A 25636-nucleotide genomic window follows, 5' to 3' on the forward strand; every position below is an offset into this window, starting at 1 on the left:
CCGAGCCGCACTGTCTCCACGCCAAGGCAGCCACCTCTTCCTTCCTCACACGCCTCCAGCTAAGCCCCGGCCAGTGATCACACACGGAAACAACTGCCTAACGCCCAAGCGCCATCTGAGTGAAAACTCAGCACTAGGATCGATACGGACTTGGAAATAAGCGAGCACCGTAACAGGATAGATAATATTCCATTGGAATTTCTAAAATCATTGGGGGCAAGCGGAAAAAAAACCGATAATCATGTTTGTGTATAGATTGTATTAGACCGGCGATACACTATGAGACTTACGGAAAAACATTATCCACACAATTCCCAAGACAGCAAGAGTCGACAAGAGTGAGAATTACAGCACAATCAGCTTAACAATTCATACATCCAATTTACTGACAAGAATAACACACAGAAGAAAGGGAAAGACAATTGAATATCTCTCAGATGACGAACAGTTTGGCTATAGGAAAGGTGAAGGCGCCAGAGAGGCAATTCTGACGTTCCGGTTGATAATGGAAGACTGAATAAAAACCAAGACGCATTCATCGGCTTTGTCGACCTAGGAACAGCGTTCGACAACGTAAAATGGTGCAAGACGTTGGAAAGCCTGAGAAAAATATGGGCAAGCCGTAGGGAAGGACGTAATATACAATATGTACAAGAATCAAGAGGTCAAATTGCTCGGAATAAAAAGGGTATAAGACAGGGATGTAGTCTTTCTCCCTTACTGTTCAATCTGTACATCGAGGAAGCAATGATGCAAATAAAAGAAAGCTTCAAGAGTGGGATTAAAATCCAGGGTGAAGAGATATCAATGATAAGATTCGCTGATGACATTGCTATCCTCACCGAAAGTGAAGAAGAATTACAGGCTCTGTTGGAATGAACAGCCTAATGAACAAAGAATACGAATTGAACGTAAATCGAAGAAAAACGAAAGTAATGAGACGTAGCAGAAATAAGAAAAGCGAGAAGCTTTACATCAGGATTTATCATCACGTAGTAGATGAAGTTAAGGAAATCTGCTACCTAGGCAGCAAAATAACCAATGACGGATGGTGCAGGGAGGACATCTAAGGCAGACGAGCACTGGAAAAAATGGCATTTCTGCTCAAGGGAAGTCTACTAGTATCAAACATAGGCCTTACTTTTAAGAACAAATTTGTGAGAATGTATGTTTGGAGCACAGCGTTGTATGGCAGTGGGACATGGACTGTGAGAAAAATGGAAGAGGAAACAATCGAAGCCCTTGAGATGTGAGGCTCCAGAAGAATGTTGAAAATTATATGGATTGATAAGGTAAGGGATGTGAAGGTTCTCCGGAGAATCGGCGAGGAAAGGGATATGTGGAAGACACTGACAAGGAGAAGGGACAGGATGGGAGGACATCAGGGAATAACTTCCAGCCGGCCAGCGTGGCCGAGCGGTTCTAGGCGCTTCAGTCTGGAACCACACGACCGCTACCGTCGCAGGTTCGAATCCTGCCTCGGGCATGGATGTGTGTGATGTCCTTAGGTTAGTTTGGTTTAAGCAGTTCTAAGTTCTAGGGAATTGATGACCGCAGATTTAAGTCCCATTGTGTTCAGAGCCATTTGAACCATTTTTGAATAACTTCCATGGTACTAGAGGGAACTGTAGAGGGCAAAAACTGTAGAGGAAGACAGATATTGGAATACATCCAGCAAATAATAGAGGACGCAGGTTGCAAGTGCTACTCTGAGCTGGGGAGCATCTCGTTAAAATTTCCGCCGCTTTCGCTGAGGATGTCAATATCAGTAGCGAATCTAATCATCGATATCTTTTGTCCCAGAATTTCAATCCCACTGCTGAACCTTTCATTTCCGTCATTGCTTCTATGATGTACGGTTTGAGCAGCAGGAGCTAAGGACTAATTCGAGAAATTTCTTGTTTGCCGTCCACTCCGTCTTGCGCGTATTGTATACCAGCCCTCATCTCTACAGCCAGGTATTTTTCTCAGAATTTGGAGCATTTTTCATTGCCTTATGCGTTTCCTAGGTCGAGAAATAGTATGAATGTGTCGTGACTTTTCTTATGCCTGTATTACGCTGGTTGTTCCACTACGACACCCGACTGCCGAAGTCGTGTTGTTGATATGGGTGTCAATCGCCTGCAGGTGAAACACAGAGCAACAATTGGACCCTGTAGTTCCCTGGGATCGGCGGACGGGCTGGCGCATGCCCGCGACACGGTGGGAATCAATTTCCAGCAAATTAGGAGGCGGCTCCTCCGTGACGACGCAGAGCAGGTGACGTTGGAGCCCCGCGCCCTCTATTAACCCCGTCGGCCTCTTCCTTCCTTGTGTCCAGGCCCGGCCGGACCAGGCCCCTCTGCGCACGTGTGGAGACCTCACCAAGCACCGACACGAACTTCGCAGGTTTATCTCGGTTTCTAGAGGCTGCGTCGATCAAATTACACCGATAGGGTCCCAAACTCAGCAAGTACACTACTGGACATTAAAATTGCTACACCAAGAAGAAATGCTGATGACAAACGGGTATTCATTGGACAAATATATTATACTAGAACTGACATGTGATTACATTTTCACGCAGTTTGGGTGCATAGATCCTGAGAAATCAGTACCCAGAACGACCACCCCTGGCCATAATAACGGCTTTGATACGCCTGGGCATTGAGTCAAACAGAGCTTGGATGGCGTGTACAGGTACAGCTGTCCATGCAGTGACTGGCATATTGTGACGAGCCAGTTGCTCGGCCACCACTGACCAGACGTTTTCAGTTGGTGAGAGATCTGGAGAATTTGCTGGCCAGGGCAGCAGTCGAACATTTTCTGTATCCAGAAAGGCCCGTACAGGAGCTGCAACATGCGGTCGTGCATTATCCTGGTGAAATGTAAGGTTTCGCAGGGATCGAATGAAGGGTAGAATCACGGGTCGTAACATATCTGAAATAACGTCCACTGTTGAAAGTGCCGTCAATGCGAACAAGAGGTGACCGAGAAGTGTAACCAATGGCACCCTATACCACCACGCAGGGTGATACGCCAGTATGGCGATGACGAATACACGCTTCCAATGTGCGTCCCCCGCGAAGTCGCCAAACAGGATGCGACCATCATGATGCTGTAAACATAACCTGGATTCGTTCGAAAAAATGACGTTTTGCCATTCGTGCACCCAGGTTCGTCGTTGAGTACACCATCGCAGGTGCTCCTATCTGTGATGCAGCGTGAAGGCCAAGCACAGCCATGGTCTCCGAGCTGATAGTCCATGCTGCTGCAAACGTCGTCGAACTGTTCGTGCAGATGGTTGTTGTCTTGCAAACGTCCCCATCTGTTGACTCAGGGATCGAGACGTGGCTGCACGATCCGTTACAGCCGTGCGCATAAGATGCCTGTCATCACGACTGCTAATGATACGAGGCGTCCGCAGGTCATGGTCGTGCGGTATCGTTCTCGCTTTCCGCACCCAGGTTCCCGGGTTCGATTCCCGGCAGGGTCAGGGATTTTCTCTGCCTCGTGATGACTGGGTGTTGTGTGATGTCCTTAGGTTAGTTAGGTTTAAGTAGTTCTAAGTTCTAGGGGACTGATGACCATAGATGTTAAGTCCAATAGTGCTCAGAGCCATTTGAACTATTTTTTGATATGAGGCCGTTGGAATTCAGCACGGCGTTGCGTATTACCCTCCTGAACCCACCGATTCCATATTCTGCTAACAGTCATTGGATCTCTACCAACGCGAGCACCAATGTCGCGATACGATAAACCGCAATCGCGATAGGCTACAATCCGACCTTTATCAAAGTCGGAAACGTGATGGTACGCCTTTCTCCTCCTTATACGAGGCGTCACAACAACGTTTCACCAGGCAACGCTGGTCAACTGCTGTTTGTGTATGACAAATCGGTTGGAAACTTTCGTCATGTCAGCACGTTGTAGGTGTCGCCACCGGCGCCCTTGTATGAATGCTCTGAAAAGCTAATCATTTGCATATCAGAGCATCTTCTTCCTGTCGGTTAAATTTCGCGTTTGTAGCACGTCATCTTCGTGATGTAGCAATTTTAATGGCCAGTAGTGTAGGTATTGTGGTGACAAAAGCCATATCTCAAAATGTCGTGCCGGACCTCATTTTACCCGGTTAAGTGCACCAACTCGTCTTGGCATGGTCTCAAGAAGTCGCTAGAAGTCCCATGCAGAAATATTGAGACATGCTGCTTCTACAGCCGGCCGCAATCCGAAAGCATTACCAGTGTAGAGTCTTGGGCACGAACTGGCCTCTCCATTAAGTCGCATAAATTTTCGATGGGATTCGTGTCGGGCGGTCTGGATGGCCAAACCATTCCCTGGAATAGTCCATATTGTTCTTCAAACCAATCGCAAACAGTTGTGGCCCGGCGACACAGCGCATTGTCATCCGCAAAAATTCCATCGATGTTTGCTGCAAGTGGTCTCCAAGGAGCCGAACATAGCCATTTCCAGCCAATAATCTGTTCATTTGGACCAGAGGTCCCAGGCCATTCCATGTAAACAAAGCCCACAACATTATGGAGCCACTACCAGCTTGCACAGTGCCTTGTTGATAACTTGAGTCCATGATTTCGTGGGGTCTGCGCCACACTCGAGCCCTACCATCAGCTGTTACCAACTGAAATCTTGACCTGATTATGCCGTGATTTTCCAGTCGCCTAGAGTCCATCCTATATGGTGACGAGCCCAGGAGAGACGCTGCAGGTGATGTCGTGCTGTTAGCAAAGGCAGTCGCGTCGATCGTCTGCTGCCATAGCACATTAACGCCACATTTCACCTCACTGTCCTAAAGGATAGGTTCATCGTAGGTCTTACATTGATTTCTGCGGTTATATGAAGCAGTGTTGCTTGTCTGTTAGCACTGACTGACGCCGCTGCTCTCGGTCGTTAAGTGAAGGCCGTCGGTCACTGGGTTGTCGTTAGTGAGAGGTTACGTATGAAATTTGGTAGTCCCGGCACTGTGAGGCTCGGAATATTGAATTCATTAACGATTTTCGAAATGGAATGTCCCATGTGTCTAGCTCCAACTACCATTCTACGTTCAAAGTTTGTTCTCCCAAAGTGAGTTCACAGTCACGTCGGAAACTTTTTCAACAACCAAAAAAAAAAGACAAAAAAAAAAAACAAGCAAATGGCTCTGAGCACCCCGGCCGGCCGGATACCTTTTCACATGAATCACTTAAGTGCGAATGACAACTCAGCGAATGCCACGCCCTTTTATAAATAGTGTAAGCGTTACTACCGCCGTATGTATATGTGCATATCGCTATTCAGTGACTTGTGTCACCTGGTGTGCAATGACTCGGCCCAGTTTGGCATGGATAGCACTAAGTAGACTGCAGACGACGTAACTTGAGGGTGAACACAGCTTTAGCATGTTGTGTCACTATCAATGAACATAGCTCGATGAACCTTGGACCATACACAGAAATAGCTGCTACAGTACAAAAAGTAACTGAAAGAATACGGTCGCGCGGGGTAGCCGCTCGGTCCGGGGCATCTTGCCACGGTTCGCGCGGCTCCCTCCGTCGGAGGTTCGAGTCCTCCCTCGGGCATGGGTGTGTGATTTGTCCTTGGCGTAAGTTAGTTAAGTTAGAGTAAGAAGCGTGTATGGCTAGGGACCGATGACCTTATCAGTTTGGTCCCATAAGACCTTACCACAAATTTCAAATTTCAATTTAACCATCCGGCCGCGGTGCTCTAGCGGTTCCAGGCGCGCAGTCCGGAACCGCGCGACTGCTACGGTCGCAGGTTCGAATCCTGCCTCGGGCATGGATGTGTGTGATGTCTTTAGGTTAGTTAGGTTTAAGTAGTTCTAAGTTCTAGGGGACTGATGACCACAGATGTTAAGTCCCATAGTGCTCAGAACCATTTGAACCATTTTTTTTTCAATTTAACTTAGCCTCCATCTCTCAACGTTGCGAGGAGGCGCCAGAAACAGCAAGTAGTTCGAATTCCAAGTCAAACTGTCGGACCCATTTCCTCTGTTGGATAACTGCGTACGTTAGGGACACGCAAGTCACCGAAGTGGCATCCATTAGAAAGACTTCAGCCAGGCTATTGACCTACACGAAATTATTAATATTCTTATTATTATTATTTTCTCGGAGACCTGTAAGTACACAGGCTGCTGGACGTGAATTTCTTTACCTCCAGAAGACGTTTTCAGTTCAAATTTCCGTCCACCTGTTCAATTCAGTGACGCACGGCATTGAATATACAGCAGCAATAAGAGACTATATGAGAAAAAAATGCCCTTATGAAATTACTGAACATTTACTCCGCTTTCGTTGATTCTAGTACTTGTGTTACTTACAAGACCCCCTAGTTCCCCTGGAACAATTATCTAGGAAATATTGGTGGACCAAACATGGAACCTTGTGGACCCAATAATAACTCTGCTCTCCATCCATCCTATCTGTCACCGATTAGTTGATTTTTTAGTACAGATTCCGCATTTATTTGCTAAACTTTGAGTTTCATACACTGTGTTGCCCTAGTAAGCATACAGCTGAGAGCGGCCGTCTTGCTGTTGTTGCAGGAGCCGATGTCGCCGCACAGCCAGCAGAAGTGGTCGCTCATGGGATCGCGGGCGGCCGTCGACGCCTTCCGGCACTCGCGGCTCAAGCTCACCGGCACCGGCTCCAGGACCTCTGCCGAGAGTAAGTACTCTCCACACTCACTCCAAAAAACAGCCAACTCTGCCCTTGCAACATCCATTTTTTTAAAGTTGAATTTCACTCCAAACATTTGCTAATGTTATGTACGTTATTTTTAGATTACCACTGTGTGCAGTTCAGTCAATGCAGTTTAAATTTTATCATTTACTCACTTTCCCTTTGCGGACGGAGAAATCAACGTCATTAATTAATTTACTGTCTAATAGCGAGTTGGTGCATCACACAGCAATAAACTGTATAATAAACTATGTGATCAAAAGTATTCCGACACCTGACTGAAAATGACTTACAAGTTCGTAGCGCCCTCCATCGGTAACGCTGGAATTCAAAATGGTGTTGGCCCACCCTTGTCTTGATGACAGCTTCCACTCTCGCACGCATACGTTCAATCAGATGCTGGTACATTTCTTGGGGAATGGCAGCCCGTTCATCACGGAGTGCTGCGCCGAGGAGAGGTATCGATGTCGGCTGGTGAGGCCTGGCACGAAGTGGGCGTTCCAAAACATCCCGAAGGAGTTCTACAGGATTCAGGCCAGGATCTGTGCAGGTCAGTCTATTACAGGGATGTTACTGTCGAGTAACCACTCCGCCACAGGCCGTGTATTATGAACAGGTGCAATCTTGTTGAAAGATGCAATCGCCATTCCCCAATTGCTCTTCAACACCTTCCCAAAGCAAGAAGGTACTTAAAACATCAATGTAGGCCTGTGCTGTGATAGTGCCACGCAAAACAGCAAGAGGTGCAAGCCCCCTCCATGAAAAACACGACCACACCGTAACACCACCCTCTCCGAATTTTACTCTTGGCGCTACACAAGCTGGCAAATGACGTTCGCCGGGCATTCGCCACAGCCACACCCTGCCATCGGATCGCCACATTTTGTACCGTGATTCGTCACTCCACACAACGTTTTTCCACTGCTCAATCATCCAATGTTTACGCTCCTTACACCAGGCTAGGCGTCGTTTGGAATTTACCGGCGTAATGCGTGGCTTATGAGCAGCCGCTCGACCATGAAATCCAAGTTTTCTCACCTCCTGCCTAACTGTCATAGTACTTGCAGTGGATCCTGAGGCAGTTTGGAATTCCTGTGTGATAGTCTGGGTAGACGTCTACCTATTACACATTACAACCCTCTTCAACTGTCGGCGGTCTCTGTCAGCCAGCAGACGAGGTCGGCCTGTACGCTTTTGTGCTGTACGTGCCCCATCACGTTTCCACTTCACCATCACATCGGAAACAGTGGACCTAGGAAAGGTTTAGGAGTGGGGAAACCTCGCATGCAGACGTATGACACAAGTAAAACCCAGTCACTTGGCCGGCCGGAGTGGCCGAGCGGTTCTAGGCGCTGCAGTCTCGAACCGCGCGACCGCTACGGTCGCAGGTTCGAATCCTGCCTCGCTCATGGATGTGTGTGATATCTTTAGGTTAGTTAGATTTAAGTAGTTCTATGTTCTAGGGGACTGATGACCTCAGAAGTTAAGTCCCATAGAGCTCAGAGCCATTTTGGACCCAGTCACTTGACCACGATCGAAGTCCGTGAGTTCCGCGGAGCGCCCCACTCTGCTCTCTAGCGATGTCTAATGACTACTGAGATCGGTGATATGGAGTACCCGGCAGTAGGTGACAGCACAATGCACCTAATATGAAGAACGCATGTTTTTGGGGGTGTCCGGATACTTTTGATCACATATTGTAAGTACTTCAAACATGCGAGTCTTACTGTGACATAGAATTGTCATCAAAATATCTGGTTCTTAACATAAAACTCACAACACACTAGATAGTTGTTATAGAACAGTATCGAGATTATGATCCATTATCTCATGATTTACGTGTTTCTGCTTCGGTACTTATTCATTAAAAAGTGTTTTTGGGCTGATTAGTTCATCTGCAGATAACGCGTGACTAGCATCCCCGAAGTTGCTACTGTTAAAGAAAAGCAAACCTAGAAAGCTGCAGATATTAACTGCTTGTCGTATTCACAGAACAGGCAGGTAAACTTCAAACCATGTGTCTGACATGTTACAACTAACTTTCTTAAACTCTTAGAGGCGTTTACTTACTGCAATTTGGTAAGTATGTAAATGCAAGATGTTTAGAGTGCATATAAACAATATTTCACTAGGGAAACATGAGCTAAAATGTTCAGTACACGAAGCGCATGAGCTCTGAAATACGTCACAAACGATATATGGGTAAAAATTTTGATCCCAAATGGTGCACAGGTAATAGTTTGGTAACAGAGAATGATGGTAATCTAATGGGTATAAAAGTAGCACAATAATGAATAGATACAGTACTAAAATTCTCAGAATCTAAGAAAATTAAATTGTAGAATGAAGAACGCCAGGTAATATAAATACCAGAATTAATAAACTGCTGCTGCGCCTTCGTATTTGATTTATACAATTTCGTTTTCGATGTGTTGGTTCTACATTAATTTCTACAGTAACTGAGACATGATTTTCAGTCATTCTTTCATACTTCCTGTATCAAATTCTCCAGTTGTGTTGTTTATATTTTGCAGAGGCAAACAGTACAGTGACATATACTGTAGCACAGTGTAAAACTACTCATGACACTCTTTTGGTGTCGCTGAGAATGTAAATTGTAGATTGATACCCGTAGACCCTTACACTGTCTTTCGGTCACCCACAGTCTGCGTAATTGTGTGTTACGTGTATCTCTCTTGTTTTGTATCCATAAATGCTTTGTGTTAAATTTAGAGCTCATGTGATATTTTTCTCATTGAAAACTAGTATCTATTTGTCTCTCAGACAGGAACTGTTATTTACATGTAAAAACGAAAAGCAAAGAAATGTGGATGTTCTATATTATATTACAGAAGTACTGAGTTGTTCTGTCACAACAGAAGAATTAATTAACGTATTATTTAAATCCAATCTTCTTCATATCTACGTGTTTGTACCACACTTTTCTTAAGAGACGCAACTCATTATTGACCAGATTCCTTGTCAAATATTTGACGCACAGCATTAATTAAGGAATCTCAATATTACATTTCCAGACAATGCTATGATTAAAGACCGTTGACAGATAAAAACTTTAGCTCACGAGATTTGGTTTTGTTTGATTCTAGTCCGTTGTCGTACTTTGATTAACAAAGCGAAAATCGGTGTGAAATTTGTTGTAAATAAATAACCACTACAACAAAACACGAGTGTTTGTTATCAAAACAGAAACAGGGTTTAGTATTTGTCGTTAGGACAATGTAAATACTCAGATGCAGATGAAAGAAGCAGCCACCTTGCTATCAGACAACTGTCATGTAATTAAACAAATGGCAACGTATAATAAGCATTGCCAGAAAAGCAATAGAACTTCAGTGCTTCCCCATTGCGTCACTTCGTTGCCTGAAACACAAAATAGAAACAAAAAGGAGAAGAGGAAGAGAAAGAGATAAAAACACACGAGAGTTGCCCCAGTGATTTGAGAAACAATTGGAATCGCTAAAACTGGAGAAAACTCGATGGCCCGATGGAATCCCTATCAGATTCTATATCGAATTTGTGGCTGAGTTAGCACCTCTTTACAATAATCTACCATAGATCTCTCTAGTAAAATTCGTGCCCAATACAATGGAAGGTAGCACAAGTCTCGCCTCTGCACTAAAAGGGTAGCATAAGCGATCCACAAATTACTCTACAATGTCCTAGAAATCTATTTGTTGTAGAATCACAGAACATATTCTGAGCTCAAACGTAATGAGATGTCTTGAATAGAATGACCTTCTCCATGCCAGCCAGCATGGATTCCGGAAACATCGAACGTGTGTAACTCACTTTGCACTTTCTCACCTGACATGCTGAAAGTCGTGGATCGTGTCACGTACAGGCAGTACTCCACGATTTCCGGAAAATATTTGTTTCAGTACCACACCATCGCTTCAAGCTGTACTCCAATAAAACCGTTGTGACCACCGACTGGATGTAATCCAAACAGGAAGGAAGTCAGCAAGAGGCGTCTAAACGAACGTTTAGTACACGACCTTAGCATAGCTGTTAGCTATGTACATGCTAAGCTCTTGTATTAAAATGGGCGTTAAGAAATCTATCCGGTCTATGTGACTCACTTCATGTGCATTGATGATTGCTATACTGTAACTGAAATCTAGATCTGCTATAAAATACAGATTAAATTTGTTGACTTCCTTCTTGTTTTAACACCAAGCTTATTGTCAAAAGTACGCTCGTATGCGCGGGAGGGGGTATCATGCGAAGCTTATGACTGGAATGACGATTTCGTGGTAGGGGGGACGTAGCATCTCATGTTGCATGGACTGTCATCGACAGATGTACAAATAAATTCGGGCGTGCTGAAGTGAAGTGTGTTGGGATCCTCGCTATTTGTATCTATTAATGACCTAGCAGACAATATTAATAGTAACCTCAGACTTTTCGCACAAACATTCAGTCGCATTTTGATAGGATCTCAAAGTGGTGAAAAGATGGGCAACTTGCTTTAAATGTTCAGAAATGTAAAATTATGCACCTCTCGAAGCGAAAAGACATAGTATCCCACGACTCCAGTATCAACGAGTCATAACTGGAATATGTCGACTGATACAGATACTTGGGTGTAAAAAAGTTTACATGGATATCAAATGGAATGACCACATAGGTTCAGTCGGGAGATGCTGAAGAAACTGATCTGGCAGACACTTGAAGATTGACGCAAACTATCCCGAGAATGCCTACTTGCGAAGTTTCAAACGCCAGGTTTAAGTGATGAGCCTAAGAATATACTGCAACCCCTACGTATTGCAAAGACAAGATTAGACTGTCCACAGCACACGCACAGGCGTTTAAGAAATCATTCTTCCTGTGCTCATCAGTGAATGAACAGGAGGAAACAGTAATGACTGGCACAATGGAAAGTATCCTCTGCCATACACTTCACAGTGATTTGCACATATAGATGCAGATGGAGATGTAAGTAGCGGCAAAGAATGAGACAGACTGGGGTGGGGTGTGGGGAGGAAAAGAAGTGGAGAGAGAGATTAATTGCATTTGATAGATCAGTCGTGTATTTGTCATGAAGTTTGGCAAAACAAACTTCCGAAAGTTGTTGAGGAAGTACAAGGCGTTTTCGTTGTCGTGAGAAGCACTTTAATTTTAAAGTGCATATTTAGTATGCATCTAAGCAGAACTTCTGTCAACCGTATAGATGAATAATACTGAAATCTGAAATGACAGCTACCAGATTGCTGGTAGGAATAGCTTGTGCGTCCGACTAGCCGTGAGTAGTTGAAGGAAGCCCCAAGAGATGTCGCGATGTGTCCGACTGCTAGCCAGTTGGCAGCGATTGAAGGTGTGAACGCTGTCCAATGCACTTTGTGTAGCCGTAACTGCTCGCTGACAGATGGACTCACATGTCCCTCTTTCTGTTCCATAACATTCTTTTAAATGTATGTCCAATCAAGGAACCATAATCTAATAGTGTCACACCCCATACTATAAGTTCTATAAAACACGGTACTCCAGTGGTTCCTTATTCTTTCATGTTCCGCCTTATGCAGTACACTTTCGACATGCGTTCATCTAATTACAGTACCTGCATGGTTGAAAAGTGTTTTACAGAACGCTTACACACATCTCCACCCTATACGTCATGTATACCCTCCCCAAATCCTTTTCTCCCCGAGCAGGACTTCAGCTTTAAAGCGGAAGATCGCCAACATTTCTATATTGTTTTTTAAATACATATCTTCGTTCTCATCTTTAAGCCTTTCAGCTTTCCGTTTAACCACAAAGACAGTCAACAGTTCAAATGTTTTATGTAACTGCCAACAAATTTCTCTCTTCTTTCTAGACTTTATAAGTCATCTGTAAACTTTTAGTCTTTTAATCACATTTGCATTTGTTCCATAATTACTAATATTTTGAAAAGCTTTTTACTGAAGAGGGGCTGATGGTACTGCTGAGAGCCCACCTTCCGCCCATATGCGCTGAGAGGAATGATGTCCATTGCTAAACGACGAGACAAAACAGCAATAGAGATAAAACGATCAGGAACGTGTAGACGATTTACTTCACACACGAGAACAATATAAACACATTGTCCCCGTTGTATTGCCAAATGACTAGCAATAAATAGACACGTCTCCGAATCGAAGTCAGCACTTGTACCAAGGTTGTCTAAAAGAGCCACATCTGTACGGGGATGTTTAAAAACGCGATATAGAACAATGTAGGTCTAAACTGAGAAAAAAATATACTCGCCAATCAAACACTTTTGAAACCCTGGATCTCACCCAGGACATTAGTAACCACCAGGAATCGCCGGGATAATCTCGGACTATAGCAAGCCTATCTATTGGGTACTAACAGCCAAGTTGTTTATGTCAGACTAGCAAGACATGAGGAACTTGTGCAGGATAACCTTTCTTATGTGGTGTGGCGGAATGTTATAGGAACACGTTCTTTGTACACAGAGGCAATTACAGCTGAGTGGTATACAGGTAACCTAGATTACGAGAAGGAGTCCTACGCATTGCGGAAAGCGAATAACAGTGAACTAAGATCGGGATATTAGGATTAGCAGAGACTGATCGGAAAGGTACTGGACACTTCAAAACAACTAACAGCAATACAATTTATTTTTCTGGTAGATAACTCCATCAATGGTGTTACCTTGTTAGTTTACCAAGTATGGAATGCCGGAGTGATTGAGTACAAGACTGTCAGTGACCGAATAATACTAGTGAAATTCAACACTAGAGCTTGCAAGCTAAATGTAATACAGGCACACGCACCAGTTTCGACAACTAATGATGAAGAGCTAGAAAAATTTTATGAGTCTCCTTCCAGTTGCCTACATTCATTACCTAAAAAGGAAGTTACCACAGTGCAAGTAGATTTTAATTCCAGGGTAGGGAAGTGGGACTCATTAAATGAAGTACTGGGCAGTCATGCATTAGACAACTGAAATGGTCGTGACTGATTCGGCTCTATCAGGAAAATAAGTTTGTTATAACTAATACTTATCAAAAATGGTTCAAATGGCTCTGAGCGCTATGGGACTTAACATCTGAAGTCATCAGTCCCCTAGAACTTAGAACTACTTAAACCTAACTAACCTAAGGACATCACACACATCCATGCCCGAGGCAGGATTCGAACCTGCGACGTAGCGGTCACGCGGTTCCGGACTGAAGCTCCTAGAACCGCTCGGTCACAGCGGCCGGCTGACATTTGGTATTACGGCCGGCTAATACCTATCCATGAACACTTTGCACGTGGACAACACCAGGTGGAACATACCATAATTAGAAAGACTATTCAATGATTGGCTTAAGATGGAGATTCTCAGTTAAAAAACATTAAGACTCTTTCTGGTGCCGACTGTGGTTCTGACCATCAGCTTCTGTGTCTTGAACTGAGAATACAACTGTAAAAATGTAAAGAGATACCTTCAAAAGGAAGAAGGCTAGAGCAAAAATCTGAAATTGAAATTTTTAAGAATTGAGTTCAAGTAACACCAGTCAGATAACAATATGTGGCTGTGGCATGTTTCTGAGCGAAGGTAGAGCCTGAAGATTCGACAGGTAGTGCTTTATTTTATCGTAGAGGTATTCCTGTTACTGATACTGAAGTTCTCGATTCTGGCCGCGTGTTTGGTTGTGTTTTTGAACTTATGCTATTCTGCTTTATGCATCATCTGGCACGGTCTCCGGTGGCGCGCTCAAAATTTTACGGCGGAGTTCCGTTCATTATTTGCATAAGAATCCTCGGAAGCCCGCCCGGTTGGCCGTGCGGTCTAATGCACGGCTTTCCGGGCGGGAAGGAGCGCCTGGTCCCCGGCACGAATCCGCCCAGCGGATTTGTGTCGAGGTCCGGTGACCCAGCCAGTCTGAGGATAGTTCTTAGGCGGTTTTCCATCTGCCTCGGCGAATGCGGGCTGGTTCCCCCTATTCTGCCCCGGTTTCACTATCTCGGCGATTGCTGCGCAAACAAATTCTGCACGTACGCGTACACCACCATTACTCTACCACGCAGACATAGGGGTTACAATCGTCTGACGTGAGACGTTCCGTGGGGGGTCCACCGGGGGCCGAACCGCACAATAACCCTGGGTTCGGTGTGGAGCGGCGGAGGGGTAAAGTGGACTGCGGAAGTCGTCGTGGGGTTGTGGACCACTGCGGCTGCGGCGGGGACGGAGCCTCTACGTCGTTTTTAGGCCCCCGGTTAACATACAATACAATACAATCCTCGGAACCTTTTGCTGGGTGGTGACTTTAACTGCGTCTTGCGTCTCGTTGATCAGTGCCCACATTTTAATTATAGTCGTCATCTCCATGAACTGGATCGTACGATGCGTTTGAGGGCTGTTTGGGAGCACAAATTTTCGATTTTGGCGAAATTCACGTTTTTACTGCGATGTCTAGTAGCAAACTTGACATGTTTTACTTATACATTGTTTTGTGTTATCAGATTCTTACAGCCGACGTCATTCCTGCGCATTTCACTGATCACTGTGCTGGTGCAGCAACTAACAAGCTCGCTCGACAACCCTTGAAATATTGTCGTGCTCAACGGATGCTCAACGATCTCCATCTGACGAGTCCTTTGCTGCCGTGATTGGTTCAAATGGCTCTGAGCACTATGGGACTTAACATCTGAGGTCATCAGTCCCCTAGAACGTAGAACTACTTAAACCTAACTAACCTAAGGACATCACACACATCCATGCCCGTGGCAGCATTCGAACCTGCGACCGTAGCGGTCGCGCGGTTCCAGACTGAAGCGCCTAGAACCGCACGGCCACACAGGCCGGCTGCCGTGATTGGTGCTGAGTGGGAGTTTTGCCTCCTGTAGGTAAAGTATTACTTATCCTTATTGGGATGATGATTTGAGTATGCAAATCCACGAATCAGAAAAACGCTGTGGGTAATGGAACAACATTTGTGAAGTCATTGCACGTTTTTTTCTACCGAGGATGTGCTTTTTCACAAGCTACTGACTTTACTTCTCCTCAGCTCCTCATTTAATAACTTAATAAACCACTGTTTCACAATGCTCTAGCAATTTTTTCAGCACAACATCTTGGAGAGGTGAAACAGTGTAAATTTTGGTGTGTTTTGACAAAAGAAGCAAATTTTGACACGGCAACCAGAGAAATTCGTAGGGCTTACTCAAAATTCGCCACTCATGACACTTCTCTGAAAGAAACTGTTAACAAACCAGGCGAAAATAAATCGCTGCATTTTCGGCGGAGTGCTTTTTAGATTCTAACGAAAGCAGAGGTGAAAGTAGATCTATTTGAATGGCCTCCATGCAAGTGTGGGCATGGAGGGGCCCCACTTAATATTAACAAAAACGCTGTCATGTACTGCAAGGGCGAGGGACTTTTGGAACAGGTATGAGCTTCAGTACACCGTTCTAGGGCAATTATATGCACGAGCTACGGCGAGCAGCTCTCGAGAGGTAGAGGTTGTCGTTTTCACGACAGGTCTAAACTGGCAGTGGGTGACTACAGGGTGTTACAAAAAGGTACGGCCAAACTTTCAGGAAACATTCCTCACACACAAATAAAGAAAAGATGTTATGTGGACTTGTGTCCGGAAACACTTAATTTCCATGTTAGAGCTCAATTTACTTTCGTCAGTATGTACTCTACTTCCTCGATTCACCGCCATGATTTCATACGGGATACTCTACCTCTGCTGCTAGAACATGTGCCTTTACAAGTAAGACACGACATGTGGTTCATGCACGATGGAGCTCCTGCACATTTCAGTCGAAGTGTTCGTACGCTTCTCAACAACAGATTCGGTGACCGATGGATTGGTAGAGGCGGACCAATTCCATGGCCTCCACGCTCTCCTGACCTCAACCCTCTTGACATTCATTTATGGGGGCATTTGAAAGCTCTTGTCTACGCAACCCCGGTACCAAATGTAGAGACTCTTAGTGCTCGTATTGCGGACGTCTGTGATACAGTACGCCATTCTCCAGGGCTGCATCAGCGCATCAGGGATTCCATGCGCCGGAGGGTGGATGCATGTATCCTCGCTAACGGAGGACATTTTGAACATTTCCTGTAACAAAGTGTTTGAAGTCACGCTGGTACGTTCTGTTGCTGTGTGTTTCCATTCCATGATTAATGTGATTTGAAGAGAAGTAATAAAATGAGCTCTAACATGGAAAGTAAGCGTTTCCGGACTCATGTCCACAGAACATATTTTCTTTCTTTGTGTGTGAGGAATGTTTCCTGAAAGTTTGGCCGTACCTTTTTGTAACACCCTGTATATGAAATCTTGCCCCAATCTCGGGAAATTCCGGCAAGCTGCGTCTCGGCGCTGTTTACACGATGCCTATTACTCGGGAAAGCTCTCTGAGAGTAAAAAGCTCTCACGTGTGCACGTGGCGTAAAGGAGACAACTTTTGAACTTGAATCGCACCGTTTCATTATACACACTTAGGTGGATGTCATGCGAAGAGGTCAGCAGAGTGGTTCAGGGCGGCGCTGGCAGACAAAGCACTCTGGGGACACACGGTGGGCGGGCGGATGCGTCGCGTGCGAGCGGCGGGGTGAAGGACCGCGGTTCGAATTCCGCGCAGGTCACGCTAGCGCGCCGCCCGATCGCATCCGCGCGCCTCGCGTAGCCCAGACCGGCCGGCCTGTGTTACGAAACGAATCCCGCACCCTCTGCCGGGGAAAGGGGGGAGCCAGCTGCGTCCGCCAGCTGGCCACACACTGGCTCACAGCCACGAGCTGTGCTTTCGGAACGTTCCCTCGATCCCACAACCCAAAAGGGAATCCCTCTGCACTAGCGGTCGTACAGCAGTGTGGGGCCACAGCACAGAATACAGTGTAGAAAGCCCATGACTTACAGTGCGCGTAAAATGCCATGGCCGCTAGATACGTAGTCGGCTGGGGAAGCGTGAGCAGAACGGCAGTGGTGGGGGATAGCTCAGAGCGCTGTAGGGGAAGGGACGAGAGCTGGAGGGGAAGTGCCCATCTAAAGTGAAGCCTACACTCCCATTTTTTGTAAATACACTACTGGCCATTAAAATTGCTACACCAAGAAGAAATTCAGATGATAAACGGGTATTCATTAGACAAATATACTATAACTGACATTTTCACGCAATTTGGGCGCATAGATCCTGAGAAATCAGTGCCCAGAACAACCAGCTCTGGCCGTAATAACGACCTTATTACGCCTGAGCATTGAGTCAAACAGAGCTTGGATGGTGTGTACAGGTGCAGCTGCCCATGCAGCTTCAACACGATACCACAGTTCATCAAGAGTGTCGACTGCCGTATTGTCACGAGCCAGTTGCTCGGTCACCATTGACCAGACTTTTTCAATTGGTGAGAGATCTGGAGATTGTGCTGGTAAGGGCAGCAGCAGAACATTTTCTGTATTCAGAAAGGCCCGTACAGGACCTGCAACATGCGGTCGTGCATTATCCTGCTGAAATGTAGGGTTTCGCAGGGATCGAGTGAAGGGTAGAGCCACGGGTCGTAACACATCTGAAATGTAATCTCCACTGTTCAAAGTGCCGTCAGTGCCAACGAGAGGTGACCGAGACGTGTAACCAATGGCACCCCATACTATCACGCCGGGTGATACGCCAGTATGGCGATGACGAATACACGCTTCCAATGTGCGTGCACCACGATGTCGCCGAACACGGATGTGACCATCATGATGCTGTAAGCAGAACCTGGATTCATCCGAAAAAAATGACGTCTTGCCATTCGTGCACTCATGTTCGTCGTTGAGTACAACATCGCATGCGCCCCTGTCTGTGATGCAGCGTCAAGGGTTACCGCAGCCATGGTCTCCGAGCTGATAGTCCATGCTGCTGCAAACGTCGTCGAACTGTTCGTGCAGATGGTTGTTGTCTTGCAAACGTCCCCATCTGTTGACTCAGGGATCGAGATGTGGCTCCACGATCCGTTACAACCATGCGGATAAGATGTCTGTCATCTCGACTGCTTGTGATACGAGGCCGTTGGGATCCAGCACGGCGTTCCGTATTACCCTCCTGAACCCACCGATTCCATATTGTGCTAACAGTCATTGGATCTCACCCAACGCGAGCGGCAATATCGCGATACGCTAAACCGCGACCGCGACAGGCTACAATCCGACCTTTATCAAAGTCGTAAATGTGATGGTACGCATGTCTCCTCCATACACGAGGCTTCACAACAGCGTTTCACCAGGAAACGCCGGTCAACTGCTGTTTGTGTATGAGAAATCGGTTGGAAACTTTCCTTATGTCAGCACGTTGTAGGTGTCGCCATCGGTGCCAACCTTGTGTTAATGCTCTGAAAAGCTAATCATTTGCATCTTCTTCCTGACGGTAAATTTCGCGTCTGTAGCACGTCATCTTCGTGGTGTAGCAATTTTAATGGCCAGTAGTGTATTAAGTGGGGCCCCTCCATGCCCACACTTGCATGGAGGCCATTCAAATAGATCTACTTTCACCTCTGCTTTCGTTAGAATCTAAAAAGCACTCCGCCGAAAATGCAGCGATTTATTTTCGCCTGGTTTCTTAACAGTTTCTTTCAGAGAAGTGTCATGAGTGTCGAATTTTGAGTAAGCCCTGCGCATTTCTCTGGTTGCCACGTCAGAATTTGTTTCTTTTGTCAAAGCACACCAGAGTTTAAACTGTCCCACCTCTCCAAGATGTAGTGCAGAAAAAATTGCAAGAGAATTCTGGAACAGTGGTTTATTAAGTTTAATACGTGAGGAGCTGAGGAGAAGTCAGTAGGTTACGAAAAAGCACATTCTCGGCAGAAAAAAAAGTGTAATATCGTCACAAATGTTGTTCCAAAACTCACAGAATTTCTCGTTTCATTAGCTATCGATCTTTTGACAATGTTCACTGTAATACTCTCTTTCAAATTCTGAAGGTGGCAGGGGTAAAATACAGGGAGCGAAAGGCTATTTACAATTTTTGCAGAAACCAGATGGCAGTTATAAGAGTCGAGGGGCATGAAAGGGGAGCAGTGGTTGGGGAGGAAGTGAGACAGGGTTGTAGCCTCTCCCTGATGCTATTCACTCTGTATATTGAGCAAGCAGTAAAGACAAAAGAAAAATTCGGAGTATGAATTAAAATCCATGGAGAAGAAAAAAAAAGAACTTTGAGGTTCGCCGATGACATTGTAATCCTGTCAGAGACAGCAAATGACCTGCAAGAGCAGTTGAACGGAATGGACAGTTTCTTGAAAGGAGGGTGTAAGATGAACATCAACAAAAGCAAAATGAGGATAATGGAATGTAGTCGAATTAAATCGGGTGATGCTGAGGGCATTAGATTAGGAAAAGAGACGCTTAAAGTAGTAAAGGAGTTTTGCTATTTGGGGAGCAAAATAACTGATGATGGTCGAAGGAGAGAGGATATAAAATGTAGACTGTAAAAGGCAAGGAAATCGTTTCTGAAGAAGAGAAATTTGTTAACATCGAGTATAGATTTAAGTGCCAGGAAGTCGTTTCTGAAAGTATCGAGTGTAGCCATGTATGGAAGTGAAACGTGGACGATAAATAGTTTAGAGAAGAAGAGAACAGAAGCTTTCGAAATGTGGTGCTACAGAAGAATGCTGAAGATTAGATGGGTAGATTACATAACTAATGAGGAGGTATTGAATAGAATTGGGGAGAAGAGAAATTTGTGGCACAACTTGACTAGAAGAAGGCATCGGTTGGTAGGACACATTATGAAGCATCAAGGTGTCACTAATTTAGTACTGGAGGGCAGCGTGGAGGGGGACCAAGAGATGAATACACTAAACAGATTCAGAAGGATGTAGGCTGCAGTAGGTACTGGGAGATGATGTAGCTTGCTCAGGATAGAGTAGCATGGAGAGTTGCATCAAACCAGTCTCTGGACTGAAGACCACAACACAACATAGCTATCGATGGCCCTTAAAAATTACATTATTTCACCGAGAAAACTTGTAGCTATTGGAATGACAAGTAGATAACGAGGTTTTACAAAGTAACTATATGGTAAAATACTCTCCTCTCTGTGTGCTTCATTTGCCAAAATCTCACTTCGATATCTGAAACCGTTTATGGAATATGAGGAATGTTGTGGATATTTTACTTTGGCTTTACCGCTGGCGTGGCGCGATCGCTAATGAGTGTGCTACATCAGATAAGTTTTCTCGAGATTGGGGACAGATAGAAACCTCTACCCAACTCTAAAGAAAAATCTGTATGTTAGCTAAATTTCGTAAGCACCAACATATTATGTAATATGCACCAAACGCAAAATAATCAGTGTACAGCTTTCCGAATTTCGCGCACTGTCTTACTTGCACGTAAATATCGCAATAACTATGACCATTAACGAAATGATGATAAATCACGAATCTGACATATAAAGCTATAAATAAAGCAATAATGAATTTTCTTTTTGCTGAATAGTTTCTGGGAAATCGTTTGAGAAAGATCGTAGGGTGCGCATCTCGATTCTGTCATCGCTGACCGGCCGAGAGGGGGAAAACATTTATCGGCCTCCCCTCCCGAACAAAGAAATGAACTCACCCAACGCTCTGGACGTAAACTGGTCACTGCGCATTGGCCACCTTATCCCGCGCGAGCTACTGTACCTTCTGCAGCAGCGGTATTTAAACTTCTGCCCGATTCGAGTGTTCGTGCAGCCCGCAAGTCTCAGACGTATTTTACAGTAATTTGCTTCTCGCGACTAATAGCAGATTCGAAACACTTCCACTAACATCAACAGCTTCTTAAGAGCGCATTTTTCCTGATGAATAACAAGAGACTGATAGTTTAAGATGTGCTTAATGTTTATCACCATTGGGAATAACAAGCAAAGTATACTTACACAGAAAGTGATAGTTTAAGATGAGATTAATGTTTATCGCCATTGGGAATTCGGCCGTGAGAAGGGGACATGCTCGTGAAAATGACCAAAAATTTGAAAAAAAATTTCTTGGTCTATAGAAAAGAGCATTTCATACCGATTTCAAAAACGTGTAGTTTATGGGCATTATCATTTTCCGTTCGTTCTAAAATTGAGGTTGAACATAATGTTTCATAGAGGCCACTCCATCCAATGCATCAGAATACATGATGCATTTTTTGTTCTTCCGTTTTTTCCGTCGTTAGTTACGAATCGTTAACAAAGGTGTATTTTCGAAGGCACTGACTCCATGAAACAAAATACAGGTACGTGTAGAAGGCTATGATTCAAATGTAAACAAAGATCTGAGAATATATGATTTCGGAATTTCATATGCTTGTGGCTTTGTAGCTATTGTTTATTGCTTTGTTTCTGTGTGTGTGGGTGTGTTTCCTGTGTTACAAATGCCGAGAGTAAACAAATTTAGCCCCAAACGAAAGTTTCGCGGCAACCAGTTCCAAACACAACCGAATAATACACATCAGTTGCTTCAAAAGTCGCCCATGGAAACTGTGTCTACAGGCAGTGCTTCTAGATGTATACTTTCGCTTTCTGAATGAAATAAGAACAACCGTAGTCGTATTGTGAGCAGCAATAGCGACCGAGATGTTATTGTGAACCTAAATATGCTCTCAAGACTTTTGAAGAGTGCTGTGAAATGTAAATACTGCAATTGTGAAGACGGTATTGACGTTTCTGAGACATTTCAGCAAGGAGGGGTCTTTCAAGTCGGTTAGTGGTTGTCTGTAACTCGTGTAATGTGCACAGTGATACAATTACATCGCCAGTAACTGATAGTCGACATTACAGTGTAAATATTCAGCTTGCTTATGCAATGCGATGTATTGGAAGGGGAAGGAGAGCTGCCCAGACTATTTGTGCAGTGATGGATTTGACTCCACCTCCACTGAAGTTTGACAGATACAATAAATTAATACATAATGCTTTATGTGGTGTAAGTGAACATTCAATGAAAAGAGTAGCAGAAGAAGCAGTAGCCTTGACTGAGAATACAGACATTGTAGCAGCATTTCATGAATCTTCTCTGAATGGGGCTGTAACCGCTACAAACCGCTACATTTACAGATACTGGTAAGATACTAGATTATGAATGTCTAACAAAGCACTGCCAGGTTGTTGAAATAAATTTACTAGCACCCATGTTTGTGTAAAGAACATTGATGGCCCAAGTGGAATCATGGAAACGAAAGGAATTCTAAACATTTTTAGAAGATCAGAGGTCAGTCGTGGTATGAGGTATGTAGACTACCTTGGGGATGGAGATTGTAGAGGATACACTACTGTTGTTAATGACAGACCATATGGGAACACACTGATAGAAAAGGTTGAATGTGTTGGGAATGTACAAAAAAGAATGGGAGCTCGGCTGAGAAACTTATGTAAAGACTTAAGTGGAAAAAAAAAACTGTCAGACAGAAAACACATGGTTGGTCCAGGTCGTCTTACAAAAAGTGAAATTGACTCAATATTATGGTCAAGCAATAAGGAGAAATGTAGGAGATTTGAAGAACATGAGACGAGGTGTTTGGGCGACGTGGTTTCACAGTTTGTGCCGGCCGATGTGGCCGTGCGGTTCTAGGCGCTTCAGTCTGGAACCGCGTGACCGCTACGGTCGCAGGCTCGAATCCTGCCTCGGGCATGGATGTGTGTGATGTCCTTAGGTTGGTTAGGTTTAAGTAGTTCTAAGTTCTAAGGGACTGATGACCACAGATGTTAAGTCCCATAGTGCTCAGAGCCATTTGAACCATTTTTTTTCACAGTTTGTCAACAGATGTAACTCCAACAGGGGAAGATACGTGGTGCAAGTACTGGTTGAGCAATGCTACAGGCGTACAATATACCCACAAATATTCCTTATCACTTGCTGTAATGGAGGCAATTAGGCCTATATACAGGGATCTGGCAAATAAAAATCTACTTAGGAAATGTATGCATGGTCTCTCTCAGAATGCAAATGAAAGCTTCAACAGCTGTATATGGGAGAGAATACCCAAAACTGTAGTTGTTTCTGAAGACTGTTGTACTGAATACAATGAAAAATGGAAATGAGCGTTTGGCGTCATTGGCCGGGAGGCCCCCCGCGGGGCAGGTCCGGCCGCCATATCGCAGGTCTTATTACAGTCGGCGCCACATTGGGCGACCTGCACGCCGGATGGGGATGAAATGATGATGAACGCAACACAACACCCAGTCCCTGAGCGGAGAAAATCTCCGACCCAGCCGGGAATCGAACCCGGGCCCAGAGGACGGCAATCCGTCACGCTGACCACTCAGCTACTGGGGCGGACTACTGAATACAATAATAACATTCAATGATGGTGCAATTTCAAGGATCAATGTTATGAAGAAATTGAATATCCAGACGGCAAGCAATATGGTTTCACCTCTAACTGCTATTGATAAGCGGCAGGTAACCGAACAGAGACAGCTCCAGACGCTGATACCAAGGAGTCAAGGATAAAGAAAGAGTAATGAGGATAAGAAAACAGGAGGACAGTTGGAGTATGCAGCTGGAATGTTCTAAACGAGCATAGTGGCAAGTTACAAAATCTGTAAATCTTCTTTTGCGATTTACCGAAAACTTGAATTTTCATCATTCAGGTACATATTTCCCCTAAATGACTGAAGTTAAACTCACAAAAATTGGTGCAGACGTTTAGAATGACCTCCCCTACCTCCCTTGCCTACTACACTCCTGGAAATGGAAAAAAGAACACATTGACACCGGTGTGTCAGACCCACCATACTTGCTCCGGACACTGCGAGAGGGCTGTACAAGCAATGATCACACGCACGGCACAGCGGACACACCAGGAACCGCGGTGTTGGCCGTCGAATGGCGCTAGCTGCGCAGCATTTGTACACCGCCGCCGTCAGTGTCAGCCAGTTTGCCGTGGCATACGGAGCTCCATCGCAGTCTTTAACACTGGTAGCATGCCGCGACAGCGTGGACGTGAACCGTATGTGCAGTTGACGGACTTTCAGCGAGGGCGTATAGTGGGCATGTGGGAGGCCGGGTGGACGTACCGCCGAATTGCTCAACACGTGGGGCGTGAGGTCTCCACGGTACATCGATGTTGTCGCCAGTGGTCGGCGGAAGGTGCACGTGCCCGTCGACCTGGGACCGGACCGCAGCGACGCACGGATGCACGCCAAGACCGTAGGATCCTACGCAGTGCCGTAGGGGACCGCACCGCCACTTCCCAGCAAATTAGGGACACTGTTGCTCCTGGGGTATCGGCGAGGACCATTCGCAACCGTCTCCATGAAGCTGGGCTATGGTCCCGCACACCGTTAGGCCGTCTTCCGCTCACGCCCCAACATCGTGCAGCCCGCCTCCAGTGGTGTCGCGACAGGCGTGAATGGAGGGACGAATGGAGACGTGTCGTCTTCAGCGATGAGAGTCGCTTCTGCCTTGGTGCCAATGATGGTCGTATGCGTGTTTGGCGCCGTGCAGGTGAGCGCCACAATCAGGACTGCATACGACCGAGGCACACAGGGCCAACACCCGGCATCATGGTGTAGGGAGCGATCTTCTACACTGGCCGTACACCACTGGTGATCGTCGAGGGGACACTGAATAGTGCACGGTACATCCAAACCGTCATCGAACCCATCGTTCTACCATTCCTAGACCGGCAAGGGAACTTGCTGTTCCAACAGGACAATGCACGTCCGCATGTATCCAGTGCCACCCAACGTGCTCTAGAAGGTGTAAGTCAACTACCCTGGCCAGCAAGATCTCCGGATCTGTCCCCCATTGAGCATGTTTGGGACTGGATGAAGCGTCGTCTCACGCGGTCTGCACGTCCAGCACGAACGCTGGTCCACCTGAGGCGCCACGTGGAAATGGCATGGCAAGCCGTTCCACAGGACTACATCCAGCATCTCTACGATCGTCTCCATGGGAGAATAGCAGCCTGCATTGCTGCGAAAGGTGGATATACACTGTACTAGTGCCGACATTGTGCATGCTCTGTTGCCTGTGTCTATGTGCCTGTGGTTCTGTCAGTGTGATCATG

At 45.5% G+C, this 25636-nt stretch overlaps 1 protein-coding gene across 1 annotated transcript in view; it reads left to right on the plus strand.

Moving 5' to 3' along the window:
• The window catches only part of LOC124620265, a 647135-nt gene that overhangs the window by 268071 nt on the left and 353428 nt on the right, over positions 1-25636 (plus strand). The window contains exon 2 of the mRNA XM_047146933.1: positions 6542-6662. Within this exon, the coding sequence (XP_047002889.1) occupies positions 6542-6662 (121 nt within the window). The remainder of the gene's footprint in view (positions 1-6541; positions 6663-25636) is intronic.

Source organism: Schistocerca americana, chromosome 6 (assembly GCF_021461395.2).
Source record: "Schistocerca americana isolate TAMUIC-IGC-003095 chromosome 6, iqSchAmer2.1, whole genome shotgun sequence".
Taxonomy (NCBI): Eukaryota; Metazoa; Arthropoda; class Insecta; order Orthoptera; family Acrididae; genus Schistocerca; species Schistocerca americana.